This window comes from Melanerpes formicivorus, unplaced genomic scaffold, assembly GCF_026170545.1.
Source record: "Melanerpes formicivorus ecotype bairdi unplaced genomic scaffold, bMelFor1.0.p_v2 SCAF_30, whole genome shotgun sequence".
Lineage (NCBI taxonomy): Eukaryota > Metazoa > Chordata > Aves > Piciformes > Picidae > Melanerpes > Melanerpes formicivorus.
The window spans coordinates 9,274,760-9,289,073 of record NW_027142382.1 but is presented as its reverse complement, the minus strand read 5'-3'; the positions used below and the strand labels follow the sequence as shown (position 1 = coordinate 9,289,073).

The 14,314-nt window shown below is 40.5% G+C and overlaps 1 protein-coding gene across 2 annotated transcripts in view; it reads right to left on the bottom strand.

Moving 5' to 3' along the window:
* DSCAM (DS cell adhesion molecule) overlaps window positions 1-14,314 on the bottom strand; it is a 491,025-nt gene that overhangs the window by 95,000 nt on the left and 381,711 nt on the right. For both annotated transcript variants that reach the window (XM_068155247.1, XM_068155248.1), the window contains exons 17-19: window positions 7,325-7,565; window positions 5,601-5,747; window positions 3,634-3,789 (exon numbers count right to left, since the gene is read on the bottom strand). In XM_068155247.1, coding sequence (XP_068011348.1) covers window positions 3,634-3,789; window positions 5,601-5,747; window positions 7,325-7,565 — 544 coding nt within the window. The remainder of the gene's footprint in view (window positions 1-3,633; window positions 3,790-5,600; window positions 5,748-7,324; window positions 7,566-14,314) is intronic.

Here is a 14,314-nt window from a genome sequence, read left to right as displayed (position 1 = left end):
TCACCAGAAACCAGTGCATGTCATTCCTAATTAGCTCCTCTAGTATATGTGCCATAAAGTGCTGACCCAGGAGCCAGATGTTGTCTCTGTCAGTTGACTTTTCAGGGATTTCTGGAAGAATGCTCCTTATTCTCCCCCAACATTGAACTGGCTGGCCAATTTGACACATAAGGTAGCAGGCTGCAGTGTCAGTCAAAACCAAGAAACCACGCTCTTTCTGTCCTCAGAGATCTCCTAGCATGAACTGTATTCCCCCAAACCATACTGTCACTGATCTCCTGGAGCACTGTGGGACCATCACAATGTCTGCTGGTAGTTTAAGTCCCAGTCACAATGCTCTGGGATGAGAAATTCTGTGTATTTAGGGAAATGTTGCCATGCTGAGATCTGCTCAACAGAAAGTAACTTGAAAATACAGCAGGTGATCTTACAGTTCTCCTATATTTCAGATTTTCCTTTGACATCTACCTTCAAGCACTGAGTGTCTGAAAAGCATCAGGACTTAGCAGCTCAGGACTTAGGTGGTCTAAAATAATGGTTAAAGGACTTAAGAGTGGAATCAGAATGTCCTAACATTCAGAGTTTAATACACAGAAGTCTGCAACTGAGCAGATTGTCCTTGACAGTTTCGGATTAGATGCAGTACCATGAGACAGCTTGAAATAGAGTGATAATTGAAAGATGATGGTGCAGGATCTCAGTGACACCTACATCCAACAAGACCAGGAAGCAGACCTACATTAACCAACATTGCTATATGCTTATATTTCCTTATGTTTCTCAGACATAGGCTCAACAGGGCTCTGGGTAACCTGATCTAGTTGGGGATGCTCCTGCTTACTGCAGAGGGAGTTGGACTAGATGGCCTTTGGAGGTCCCTTCCAATCCAGGCCATTCTTTGATTCTGTGATTCTATGATTTTGCTGGTAATTCAACTTTGATCAAAGTAATGGAAAGAACAAGCACAGGAAAATAGAACAAGGAACAAATAACTCATTTGATAATGTAAAAGAAAATTTTAGAAGTAAAATTTTCTTTTTTACCCTGGATACAGCTACAGTTTGGGCCAGGTGACCTTACAGTGTATGTGAATTTTAGAATGAATCCCTTACTATTTTATCGGGAAAAAAAAATACTACATTTATTAAGGGCTTTGTTTGTTTGTTTGGGGGTTTTTACTGTTTGTTTGTTTGGGGGTTTTTACTGTTTTTCTGTTTGTTTGTTTGTTTGTTTGTTTTTTAATTATTGGCAAAAACCCACTAAACATTCATCAAGTCAGTCAATCCAATGAACCTACTCTCTTGGCACTTCTGTAAATTTCATTGTAAATAAAAACATGACAAATACATTCACATCTTTGTGAATGACCAGTAAACTGGATTAGTAATTAAAAAAAAAATATATTAAAAAAAAATCAGCTGACTAATTTCCCTGAACAGAAGGGTGCATAACTCACAGGAGAATTTGCCCATCAAACGCTATTCAAGTAACATCATTTCCAGGGTCGTGCGTTCTTATTTCTGCTGAAAAGCTCTTGATTTTTCAGAAGTATTTAGGGATGTAAAGATATATTTGTGCATCTCATAGGGTTTTCAAGGCATTAAACAGATCAGAGATAAAACCTCCCCCTGAATTTGAAATTCTAGTTCTTGAGAAATAGATCAGTATGATGCATCCTGCTGAAGCAACCTAAAGTGATTTGCCTAGTTAAAGGAACAAGAAAGTGATTATGACACTGTCCCGCATCACATCCTGGTCTCCCAACTGGTGACACATGGGTGTGATGGGTGACCACTAGATGGGTAAGGAACTGGCTTGATGGCTGCACCCACAGAGTGGATGTCAATGGGTCCATGTCTCAGTGGAGGCCAGGGACAAGCAGAGTCCCTCAGGGATCAGTCCTGGGACCAGGCTTGTTCAACATCTTTGTGGGTGACATGGACAGTGGCATTGAGTGCACCCTCAGCAAGTTTGCTGATGACACCAAGCTGTGTGGTGCAGCAGACACGCTGGAGGGAAGGGAGGCCATCCAGAGGGACCTGGACAGGCTGGAGAGGTGGGCACAAGCCAACCTCAGGAGGTTCAACAAGAGCAAGTGCAGGGTCCTGCTTCTGGGTCGAGGCAATCCCAGGCACAAATCCAGGCTGGGCAGTGACTAGCTGGAAAGCAGCCCTGAGGAGAGAGACTTGGGGGTGCTGGTGGACAAAAAGCTCAACAGGAGCTCTCAATGTGCACTTGCAGCCCACAAAGCCAATCAGATCCTGGGCTGCATCAGGAGAAGTGTGGCCAGCAGGGCAAGGGAGGTGATTCTCCCCCTCTGCTCAGCTCTGGTGAGACCCCACCTGGAGTACTCTATCCAGTTCTGGAGCCCCTATTACGAGAGGGATGTGGAGGTGCTGGAACGTGTCCAGAGAAGGGCCACAAGGATGATCAGAGGGCTGGAGCACCTCTCCTGTGAGGACAGACTGAAGGAGTTGGGGCTGTTCAGTCTGGAGAAGAGAAGGCTCTGAGGTGACCTAATTGTGGCCTTCCAGTATCTGAAGGGGGCCTACAGGAAGGCTGGGGAGGGACTGCTCAGGATCTCAGGTAATGATAGGACTAGGGGGAATGGAATGAAGCTGGAGGTGGGGAGATTCAGGCTGGAGGTGAGGAGGAGGTTCTTCCCCATGAGAGTGGTGAAGCCCTGGAATGGGTTGTCCAGGGAGGTGGTTGGGGCCCCATCCCTGGAGGTGTTTAAGCCCAGGCTGGCTGAGGCTCTGGCCAGGCAGATCTAGTGTGGGGTGTCCCTGCCCATGGCAGGGGGCTTGGAACTAGATGATCCTTGTGGTCCCTTCCAACCCTGACTGATACTATGATACTACTATGATGATACTATGAGATCTCATGTGTGTGTGTGTCTGTGTGTGATTGAAAGTTTCTTAAACTTTCAGTATTAGGACTTAAATTTCCCACAGGCTGTTGACTTTGGTCTATGAACAAAGGCAAGAGATTTTTGTTCTTCATTTTGCTTTTGAGAGTGGAGTTGCTCAGAGGAAATATTTCTTTTAAATGTATACATATATATACTGATTTTTTTTTCTTATAAACATAAGGTCATCCTAGAACAGTCTCTCCTCCTTTCAATCACTTTGAAAGAATTTACTTAATCTCTCAAAATTCTCAAATAAAATCCTGAAATATTTGGATTTAAAAATAAAATTTTTAAAAATAACACACCCCCCAAACCCCAAACCTATGCAGATCCTCAGTGTTATGGACAAACTGGTTCACCTGGAGTGTTAGAAACTGTAAGATTTTTTTCCTAAGCTGTGGGCACATATTCCTCTCCATGCGCTCCTGACTGGAGACCTTCAGATAGAAATCTCACTTTGCATGTTTCTGCACAATATTTGAACTGCTGTGAAAGGTGAGATACTGGAACAGGTTGCCCAGGAATGTTGTGGATGTCCACTCCCTGGAGGTGTTCATGGCTAGGGTGGACAAGGCCTTGAGCAACTTAGTCTAGTTGAAAGCATCCCTGCTCATGGTGGAGGGGGTTGAAACTAAATGATCCTTAAGGTCTCTTCCAACCCAAACCATTCTATGACACAAACAGATCATGGCTGTGGGAATGGAAAATGTTTTACTACTTACCATCTTCTTTAGTGCGAGTGAAAATTTGTTCACTTCTGACTCCATCTCCAGCTCTTGTAAAAGCCAACACCTGAATGCTGTAGTTGGTGTATTTTTCAAGGCCATCAAGCTCTAGTGATGGCTGGGTAGTAGTGACATTCTTTATCTCTCCTAGCTCTATAGAATAAAATGGAAATTGAGTTATTGCCGAGTTCAGCCTTCTCCCAGCTATTGATTCCTACTATGGAAATCATGGGGATTAAAGACTGTACCAGAGAAGCAATGCTTCATTATTATAAAACAGAAATGACATAATAAATTAAAACAGATTCCTTTGCCTCTTGAATTTTCACCATGCAAAGCAGACCTAGTTTTCCTTTTCAAACTTTTTTTTGTTGCCAATTTTGTTCCAAATGCAGGGAAGAGAATTAAAAATTTCTACAAGTAATAAGATTTTTCATAAAGAATAGATAACAAAAGGAGATTATTGCAATACACTCCCTAAAGCAAAAATCAGAAAGTCAGTTGTCTCTATAAAGATTTTCTGGTTTTGAGAAAGACCATTTCACATAAGGAAAAAACAAGAAGTGCCCTTTATTTGAAAGCAAGTGCTGTTGCAAAGCATTTGATAGCAGCAATACCAGCTAACAGAAGATTTAAACAGAGTAAAATCAGATTTACTTTCAGAAAGATGATGCACTTCATATGGATCTTTTTTTTTCCTCCCTAGCAAGCTAAGAAGTGCAACCCATATGGCAAAAAAAGCTTTAAACATATTTAGGGTAGAAAATAAAGCTGAACAAATGAAGAAAATCCAGTTTTAAGCACTGCATGAGCATCATCTTTTTCATCACGCCGTAGCACATCACATAGGAGCCTAGATGAGCACTGATAACATTTACATAGGATCTGATCCAAAAACTGCAGGCATTATTGAAATCATTTTATATCTGTCATGTCTACATTTTTATGTATGCATCTCATACACTTTTTATCTTTATGCATGCAGAAGAATTAGTTTTTTATTTCCTTTTTTTTTTTACTCTAACGTTACCAACAGTAACAATGGGTTACATTTCCACTCTGAGTTCCTGTTGCCACACAGACAGAAGCCAGGATGTGCAAGACAGTTTCATATTAGAGTGAACTATGATACTGAGGGGTGAAAGCAAAAGTTGCATATTAGAGTGAACTATGATACTGAGGGGTGAAAGCTAAAGAAAAGAGACAGCTCATTGCTCTACAGCTGTAAAAATACAGCAAGGCAAATGGGAATAAAGGCACATGCATCTCAAACCTACTAATATTTCATTTACAGCAAAGGACCATATGTAGAATTATCATTGTGTGATAAATTGCAGACTACTAAAGTATCTCATTTCTCCTTTGATTGTTCGAATCATTCTCCGCTCAGTTTATTTCCCCAGGAATTATGCTAAGAGTACAAAACATAAGCACACCAGAAGAGGCTGGTATGAAAATAAAGAGCCCTTTCCAAAAATTTGTCATGCCATGAAACATGACAAACCATGCTGCAGCCATGAAGACCAACTGCATCCTGTCAAAAAATAAGCAATAATGCCTCAAGTGGGCAAACTTGATAACCAACTAAGCAAACAGATAACCAACTGAAATGAAATAAAATACAGGTTTGGGCAGGTTTGTTTTGGGTTCATTTTATGAATCTTTAGAAAAGAAACCTGCTGGACTTTGGAACTGAGGTGATATTTGCTAAGGTGATTTTGGATCTATGGTAAGTCTTTGGAATGTTGCAAATCCATAGTTGGAAGACTTCCCCACGGGGCCCTCCACACAGTTTTGCAATGCCTACAACTCTTTTAAAGCTCTATGGAAAATGGTTTCCTTTACAATTAGATGAAGCTTCCTCTGAACCAGAGAAAAGGAAGTGCAATGCCTTCACAACAGAGAGTAAATCATATAAAAGCTACATGTGGCATGTAACCTGGCCCTAACTTGGTTTCTCTCACCTCCATCCAAGAGATTGGCCCAGTAGATAACCCTGAATCCTTGCAGAATCCCATTCAGCGTTTCTTTTGCCAGCGTTGACCAAGAAATAGAGATGGTTTCTGGTGATGTGGCAGTGGCTTGCACGTTCCCTGGAGGGCAGCTGGGCACTGGAATAAGATATTGATAATTTTTAACTCTGTGAATGGAACTCATAGTTTACCCTTCGGCTACCCTTTCAATTTTCACTGCTATCCCATTGCCTGTTATTTATTTAGCACTTAGAGCTTGTTAATAATGCAAAACTTTTATGCCCTGTAATGATTTTTGATGTACAGCTTCACCTCTTCTTGAATAGTCTCTTAGTAATCTTTTTTTTTTTGCTGCTTCCTTTGAAAGAGGAATGTGTCCTAATGCTGAAATATGCAGAATATTCTGTAAGTAATCAAAATATGCTTTTTTCAAGTTGATAGCCACATTGCCATCTTTCTGGACAACTTCAATATCCCCTTAAAACTGGTGGTGGGGAAAAGCAGGCACTTATTTAAAACAAGTAAATTTTTTGTGCAAAAAACGTTACAATATATTTCCACTGACCACTTAGGGAAATTGGGAAAGTTAGCCAGATGTAGAGCATTTTCTGTTGGCCATTTGGTGTCAGAGCAATCCAGCAGTATTAGTATTTGGCATTGCTTTTCAAATTCATGATATCTTACATTTTGAAAGGAACCCAAAATCCAGTAAGAGCCAAAACCAAAACCAACCAACCAAAAAAAAAAAAAAAAACCCAGGAAAAGTTAGGATGCAGGACTCTGACGAAAAAAAGATCTTCTGAGGTCTTATAATGATCTGTCTAGGCCTAGAGGTATTTAAAATTAATGAAAAACATCAGCCTTTCATGAAGAAATAAGCCTCAAAATCTGTAGCTCTTGAGAACTTTAGATGTGTGGCACTCCATTTCCCTCAGGTAGAAAGATTCCTAGGTGGCACTGACTTCAGTACACTGACGCCAGTTTCCACTAGCTGGAAACGTGAGCTGTGATGTCCTTTAAGACTGTTTGTTTTTATAGTTCTCTTTGGGGTATGGAATTATTCTCTTTTTTCCACTAGAGGACTCCCTCTCATTGTTTGAGAGGTACTTTCTCTGTAGTTTAAAAAAAATAAATATCTGAATTGTCCTTTGAATTAGACAGGTGCAATTTTGTCTGAATTAATAATTATTTTTTCTCTTGTTAATTTGGATACCCTTGAAAAAAAATACATCTCACATTAGGCTGACGAGATAATGGATTGTGGAGTACAAGAGCTCCGAGTTTTGCAGAGGATTCATTTGAAAACAGAACAAAGCCAATAGAAAGCATCACTTCAGCTTTCAGAGTTCTGCTTCTTAGCATCTCAAAACTACTGAGATCCCTATGAAGCTATTATGAGATCACCAGATTTCCAAATGTCTAAATACCAGAGAAATTGGGTTCTTAAAATGAAAGCTGTGGTCTTAGTCAATACCATTCACAGTAGGATATATCACATTAGCAGAGTTATATTTATTTGTCTGGATGACTCTGCATCCCTTGTAATGAACATTGCACGTGCTTATTGGCCAGTCTCTCCACACTCAGCTATCTACCACGTCTTAACAGATGTATAGTCTGGTTTTCTATTATCCTCATGATTATAATCACTAATCAGTCAATAAATGTAACAATGCAAAAACACATTCTATGATAGCTGTTTGCAAAGGACCTACCATCCTCAAGAGTAGTGGTGATGATTTCCTGAGAAGAAGGTCCTATTCCAGCTCGATTACAAGCCTGGACAACCATGCCATACTGGGTGAATTTTTTCAGGTTATTCAGTGTATAGACTTCACTGTCCCCAGTGGTATCAATAGTGATGATGTTGAACTGGAAATTTCCCCCTGCACTGTACTCCCGATAACCTATCTGGTATCCACGAATAATTCCATTTTGCAAGTGCTTCTTTGGAGCCTAAACAGAAAAAGAAAGGTTAGACTTCAAGTAAATGCCTCCAAAGTCAGGCTGTTCCCTTTAATGTTTGTTTTAAATACAGAGAAAATCAACTCTTATTTTCCTACCAAATGCAAGTTTATTTCTAACTTACAATTCAAAAATACTCCCTGTACGTGAAGTTGTAATGTTTTACCATGATTTATACATTTCAATTGCAGTTTGGTCTCATTTGTGTATTCCTGTGATAAAAGAAAGACACTTAAATGGTTCATACACTGAAAAAATCTGATAAGGACATATTCTTGAGTTACAATTTGAATTTATAATGTTTTGTTCTTTTATCAAGTGAATCAATCAAAGCTGAGTAGATAAGCATATATCTGCATTACAGACCCACCATTCACTACTAATTGTGTTTTTGCCAGAATCCCCTGCAGTTCACTCACTCAATCTTTGGTAAGGCATTTATTGATCTGTTGAAGGCAGGCACATAGGTTTATTCAACTAGATGCATTAGGAGAATTTTACACTGTGCTTTGAAATATGCTTCTGTTCATTGTGTGTGTAGTGTGGAAAGATGATTAGATAATGAGTGCTGAAGGCAATAATGAATTGGAAAACAGGGATGTGCATACTGAATAGCTGCTAAAACAAGGTGTACAATATCTGGCAGTCAAGAATACGGACAGTACAAAATGGATGGCCATAATTATGTACCGTATTTCTCCATCACACTGCAAGATTCCCTGTGTCTGGCTAGTGGAAATCATTTCTGTACTGTCCAATATAAAACGTAGCCTAGAGTAAAACAAGGCCTGGCATCTCAGGGAGAAAGCCTGTTATTGACATGAATATCTATTAAAAATCCATCTGAATAGTATTGGATTAATTCCAGTACATGACAACATTCCTGTCTGATTTTCTACATACTTGAGGTGCAATTAGTGTAAGTATTTTAAGGCACAGTTTATAATCCACAGAAAAAAATATCTTTAAAATCCTCCAAACCTTGTTCAAATGCCTACCAGATGCCCACGAGCTCATCTGTTCCATCGACCCATAAAAAAGGCCTTTGTGACGCAGTTTACTGGCACTGAGTTGAACCAGCAGAGGCAGCAATTTCTGTTGTTGCTATAGCCCATTAAATCTATCGAGGAACACATTCTCGAGAAGAATATATTTTTTTTCTGCCACAGAACCGGTCTCTTTCAGTGAGTTTATAGTCCACTGGACTAAACTCTCACTGGAACTAATAAAGCCCACATGGGATTTGCTTTTCATCTACTATCAACAAATCACTGCTCCACAAAAGCCAGCACCATGTCAGTATTTGAAATGTGTCTATGGATGGATCTGACTGATTAAAATATCTCTTCAGATGCTCTATTTTTTCCCTTTCCCCTACCTTCAGAAGCAGAAAAAACCTTCAAGGATATAATTTCCACTTCAGTTCCATTGATACTCTCTAGCTGGGGTTGTTCAGCCAGGCGTAATGAATACTCCAGGGAGACCTAATAGTGGTCTTCCAGTACCTGAAGGTGTTCTACATGAAGGCAATGGTTTGAAATTAGAGAAGAGTAGATTTAGGTTGGACATTAGGAGGAAGTTCTTTACTGTGAGGGTAGTGGAACACTGGAGCAGATTGCCAGGGAGGTAGTTGAGGCCCCTTCCTTGGAGATATTCAAGAACAGACTCTATAGGGCTCCAGGCAACCTGATCTAATGGAGGATGTCCCTGCTCACTGCTTAGGGTTGGACTAGATGACCTTTGGAGGGCCCTTCCAATCCCAATCATTCCATGATTCTGTGATTCTGTCCAGATGTAGATGACCAAATTATGAGATTCATATCTTGAAAGCCTTGTAAACCACACTGTGGGGACTATAATGCTGATTTTGGAATATAAGAGTATAATTGTTTACTGTTGTCAACAGCACGCCACTTCTTTAGAAATATGTAGATCTTTTATTATCAAAACAGTTCATTTGCAAAAGTGTTGCCTAAACATGGCTTGGATGGGAGCACACTGCATTGGGTTAGGAACTGACTGGAGGGCCAAGCCCAGAGAGTGGTGGTGAATGGTGCCACATCCAGCTGGTGGCCAGTCACCAGTGGTGTGCCCCAGGGATCAGTGCTGGGCCCTGTGCTCTTTAACATCTTTATTGATGATCTGGATGAGGGCATTGAGTCCATCATCAGTAAATTTGCTGATGACACCAAGCTGGGGGCAGGAGTCGATCTGCTGGAGGGTAGAGAGGCTCTGCAGAAGGACCTCGACAGGTTGGACAGATGGGCAGAGTCCAAGGGCAGGAGATTGAACACATCCAAGTGCCGGGTTCTACACATTGGCCACAACAACCCCATGCAGAGCTACAGGCTGGGGTCAGAGTGGCTGGAGAGCAGCCAGGCAGAGAGGGACTGGGGGATACTGGTTGATGGTAGGCTGAACATGAGCCTGCAGTGTGCCCAGGCAGCCAAGAGGGCCAATGGCATCCTGGCCTGCATCAGGAACAGTGTGGCCAGAAGGAGCAGGGAGGTCATTCTGCCCCTGTACACTGCACTGGTTAGGCCACACCTTGAGTCCTGTGTCCAGTTCTGGGCCCCACAGTTTAGGAAGGAGGTTGACTTGCTGGAACGATTTCAGAGAAGAGCAACAAAGTTGGTGAGGGGTTTGGAACACAAGCCCTGTGAGGAGACTGAGGGAGCTGGGGCTGCTTAGCCTGGAGAAGAGGAGACTCAGGGGTGACCTTATTGCTCTCTACAACTACCTGAAGGGAAGTTGTAGACAGGTGGATGTTGGTCTCTTCTCCCAGGCAGCCACTACCAGAACAAGAGGACACAGTCTCAGGCTGCACCAGGGGAGGTTCAGGTTGGATGTTAGGAAGAAGTTCTATACAGAGAGAGTGATTGCCCATTGGAATGGGCTGCCTGGGGAGGTGGTGGAGTCACCATCATTGGAGGTGTTCAGGAGGAGACTTGATGGGGTGCTTGGTGCCATGGTTTAGTTGTTTAGGTGGGTTGGATTGGTTGATGGGTTGGACACTGATCTTGAAGGTCTCTTCCAACCTGGTTTATTATTCTATTCTATTATTCTATTCTACTGAACATGGCTTCATGATATATAAATAATTAGAAAAGGTTTTGGCTTTTTTCAAGCTGGACTGTGGGGCAGAAACTTAGTTCAGAGGTATTTTTGTTTATTGGAGAGTCAGGTATCTTCCTAAGATAAAGCTTTTTCATTCTATCTCAGAAGAAAATACCTTCATGACATTTAAATAATTAAATAATGGTTTTGTCAGTTGAAGGATTTCAAATTCTATTACTAGCCTTAGCATTTTGTGTAGCTCATCCATTTTTATAGGCATTGTCAGTGTTGATGAGAAGGGGCAAAAAAAGACTGAGCTAACATAATCTATACATTCAACATGACCGAAGGACAAACACTTCAACCAAAGCAGCAGACTCATTTAAACAAGTGTTACTACAATGTTATTTCAGACAACATAGCAGATCACTGGCTCTTTTCTGCATGTGGATCAGTGTGGAGGCACCAGCTTAACCATGACAGGACATCAATTCTCTTCATTGTTATGTACACCTTGTATGTAATAGATTACAGAATAATGTCACACATACATTGGAACACATGTACCATACCCTAAACCAGACCGAAGATAATGATAAAATTTTCTATGCATTGAAATGTTCTGAGAGCAGAGCTGCAGCCAGAGCAGCCTCTTCACTGGGAATCTTGCAGTGATGTACTTTCTCATTTTGAAATAGAAATAAAATGACAAACTTTGCATGAAATGATTTTATAATTGGTTTAGGCCAAGGGAATTGCTTATTTCAGTGCAGTGTTAGCAATTTTTTTTTTTGGTGGTGGTGTTTTTTTGATTGTGTTTTTTGTTTCATTTAGTTTTTCAGTTTGAAACACACAATACAAAGCAAGCTCCAAGTAGCTTCAGGACAAAACATTCTACTTCACAAAACTTCAAATGTTCGTTGTTAATACTGACTCAGTGCTCATTTTTTGATTGTCTTTTTGCACAAATAAATCATATTTGATATATCCACCTTCTTCTGAATGGATACATTTTTGTTAGAAAATTCAGTGAAGCAACCTTTGTCCATGATTAAGTGTTCATGAGAAAAAATATTGTTAACCCTGTCAGTAGTCATAGAATAGTGATTTGCCATTGGAATGGGCTGCCCAGGGAGGTGGAGGAGTCACCATCACTGGAGGTGTTCAGGAAGAGACTGGATGGGGCACTTGGTGCCATGGTTTAGTTGACTAGACAGTGTTGGATGATAGGTTGGACTCAATGATCTCAAAGGTCTCTTCCAACCTGGTTAATTCTATTCTATTCTATTCTATTCTATTCTATTCTATTCTATTCTATTCTATTCTATTCTATTCTATTCTATTCTATTCTAATATTACTAAAAGACCAAGTTTCAGTTCATATTTTTCCTGTTTATCTCACAAAATCTGATACCTGTAAAATAAAGTACCAATCATTTTACAGAGTATGACATTTTATGTCTGCATGCATGTGTATATGCATAAAGAAGAGAAGGAATATTTCCCATGTCTACATTTATAGGGCTTAATTACCTTGTAAAGTACTACAAGAAAAAAATAGCATTTTCGTGTTCTTTTCTAAATGAGAATTCTTGTTTAATCCCATTCTCTTGGCACCATTTTAAACTATCAAAGAATTCCCTGTGTTATTTGAAATTCAATCTGAAATCAAATGTTCTGTGTGGACACACAGAAATGGGATTAAATAGACCACTGACCCATTAAACTTCACTTAACTAGGATTTTCTAAAAGTGGGCTAAGGGAAACTTTAAAGGAAGATTAATGACTGTAGCAAGCTGCAGAAACAGAACTTAATAGCAGATGAAAGATGTTGTGCTATTACCTGATCCCTTTGCTGTTATTGACAGTGTATTTAAACTCAATTTGCTGGTTTTACATATAACTGTGATTCTCAACACAGTCCCCTTTGTATAATGTCATCACAGGTTTTCATGGTAAAAGCTCCACATGCCTCCAAAAACGACCAGGTTATTATTGAGTTTATTTTCTTCTCTTTATGCCTGAATGACAATATTGGATTGATCTCACGGGGTGGTTTTTACTCTTAAGTACTTTGCATTGCATGGTGCGATAGATGTCTTCTGCACAGCAGTGCATCACAGGAAGCTGTCCAAATGTCAGGATTCATCACGGGACCAAACTATAGTATGTCAATGGGATCATCTTAGGTTACCTTTTTGACTAATGGACTAAAACTAATCTGGCCAGGAGAGAATTGCAATGATTCAAGGGAAGTAAATGGCTCACTGCTGAATTTGGACTTACTTAGAGGGACTTCTTAATCAACTGTTCATTCAGGAAATAATTATTTTGGTAAAGGTAGGACTATGCAAGCACTAGCCTTTCAGGAAAGCAGCTCAGTGACTTCAACTTCATCTGCAAAGGAGGATTGAGGTCAAGGAAATCAATTGGGTTTCAGCTATATTTAGCACCACAAACTCTACACCCATCAGATGAGCTAACCCACCAGGAGACAAATTAATGACTATGAATCAAGGCAAAGAGTTTTCAAGCTGAGTACACAGGGGCTTGACAAGCAATGTGTCAGTGGTGGTTTTTGCTGCCCATCCTTTTGTAGGCAAAATTTCAGCGGTTTTGTTGCTTGCAAAACAACACCTCACAGGGTCTTGTGGTATGACAGGGTCATAGGCTGCCTCTGGTTAGAGCCAGCAGCACTTTGCTAGAGGACACAGTTGCAGTGTCTTTTGCACAGCCAGACCATGTCAGATACTGCTGGTAAATACATTAAAAGATTTAACAGATACTGGGTCTACAAGAAAAATGTCTTGAAGGATCACAGGAGACTGGATATTCATTGGAGACTGGATGTGCAGTCTGGTAGTGCAGTCCACAACAAACTCCAAATGTCTAGCCAGCACCTGCACCATGCACCAGGTTCGCATGACGGTGTACAGTTGTGGAAGCATGGACCCATCTTTCCTGATCTGGATATATGCTGCACAGCTACAAGCAGGCATTTCCAAGGTCACAGGTAGCTCACACCTTAAGTTCATTCTAACTAAAAATCCAGGTCTACACTCAGCTCATGAGACTTTCTGGGACAATGGAGTTTTTGTTCAATGCACAGCTCATTTCTGTGATTATTTGATTGTATTAGATACTGATCATTACTTGACAAGTATTCACAAACCAAATTCCAAATATGATCTTAAGAATATAACTCCATCTGCTTGTACTAATATGCTGATAGGCTTCCACTCCCTAGACAATACCTAGAGACCAGGACAGTAAGCTGCCCTTGAAGTGTCCTGTAAGTACAAATTGAACCATATTTTGGGTAACATTACTGAACTGTAGGTGTGGGAGTTTTGTTTGTCCCACAGCTGTCTGAACACATCTGCATCTGTAAAATCTAATGGCAAATCATCACAGTCGTGAATGGCAGCCTTAAACTCTGGCAGTGAAACAATGCTGCCTGTCTTCTCTTGGTGCTTTTGAAAACATCTCTCAAAGTGAACTTTAAAAAAGCAAGCAGAGCCTTTCAATCTGCCTGCCCATACATCTATAAAACCGAGTTCACACACAGAAGCTGGGAAGTTACTGTTGAGTGGATGTGACAACTTCTTGAGTGCTTTAAACAACCTATAAGCATTTATTTCAGTTGTTGAGAATCACTCTACACTCTGCATTGTTTCAACAG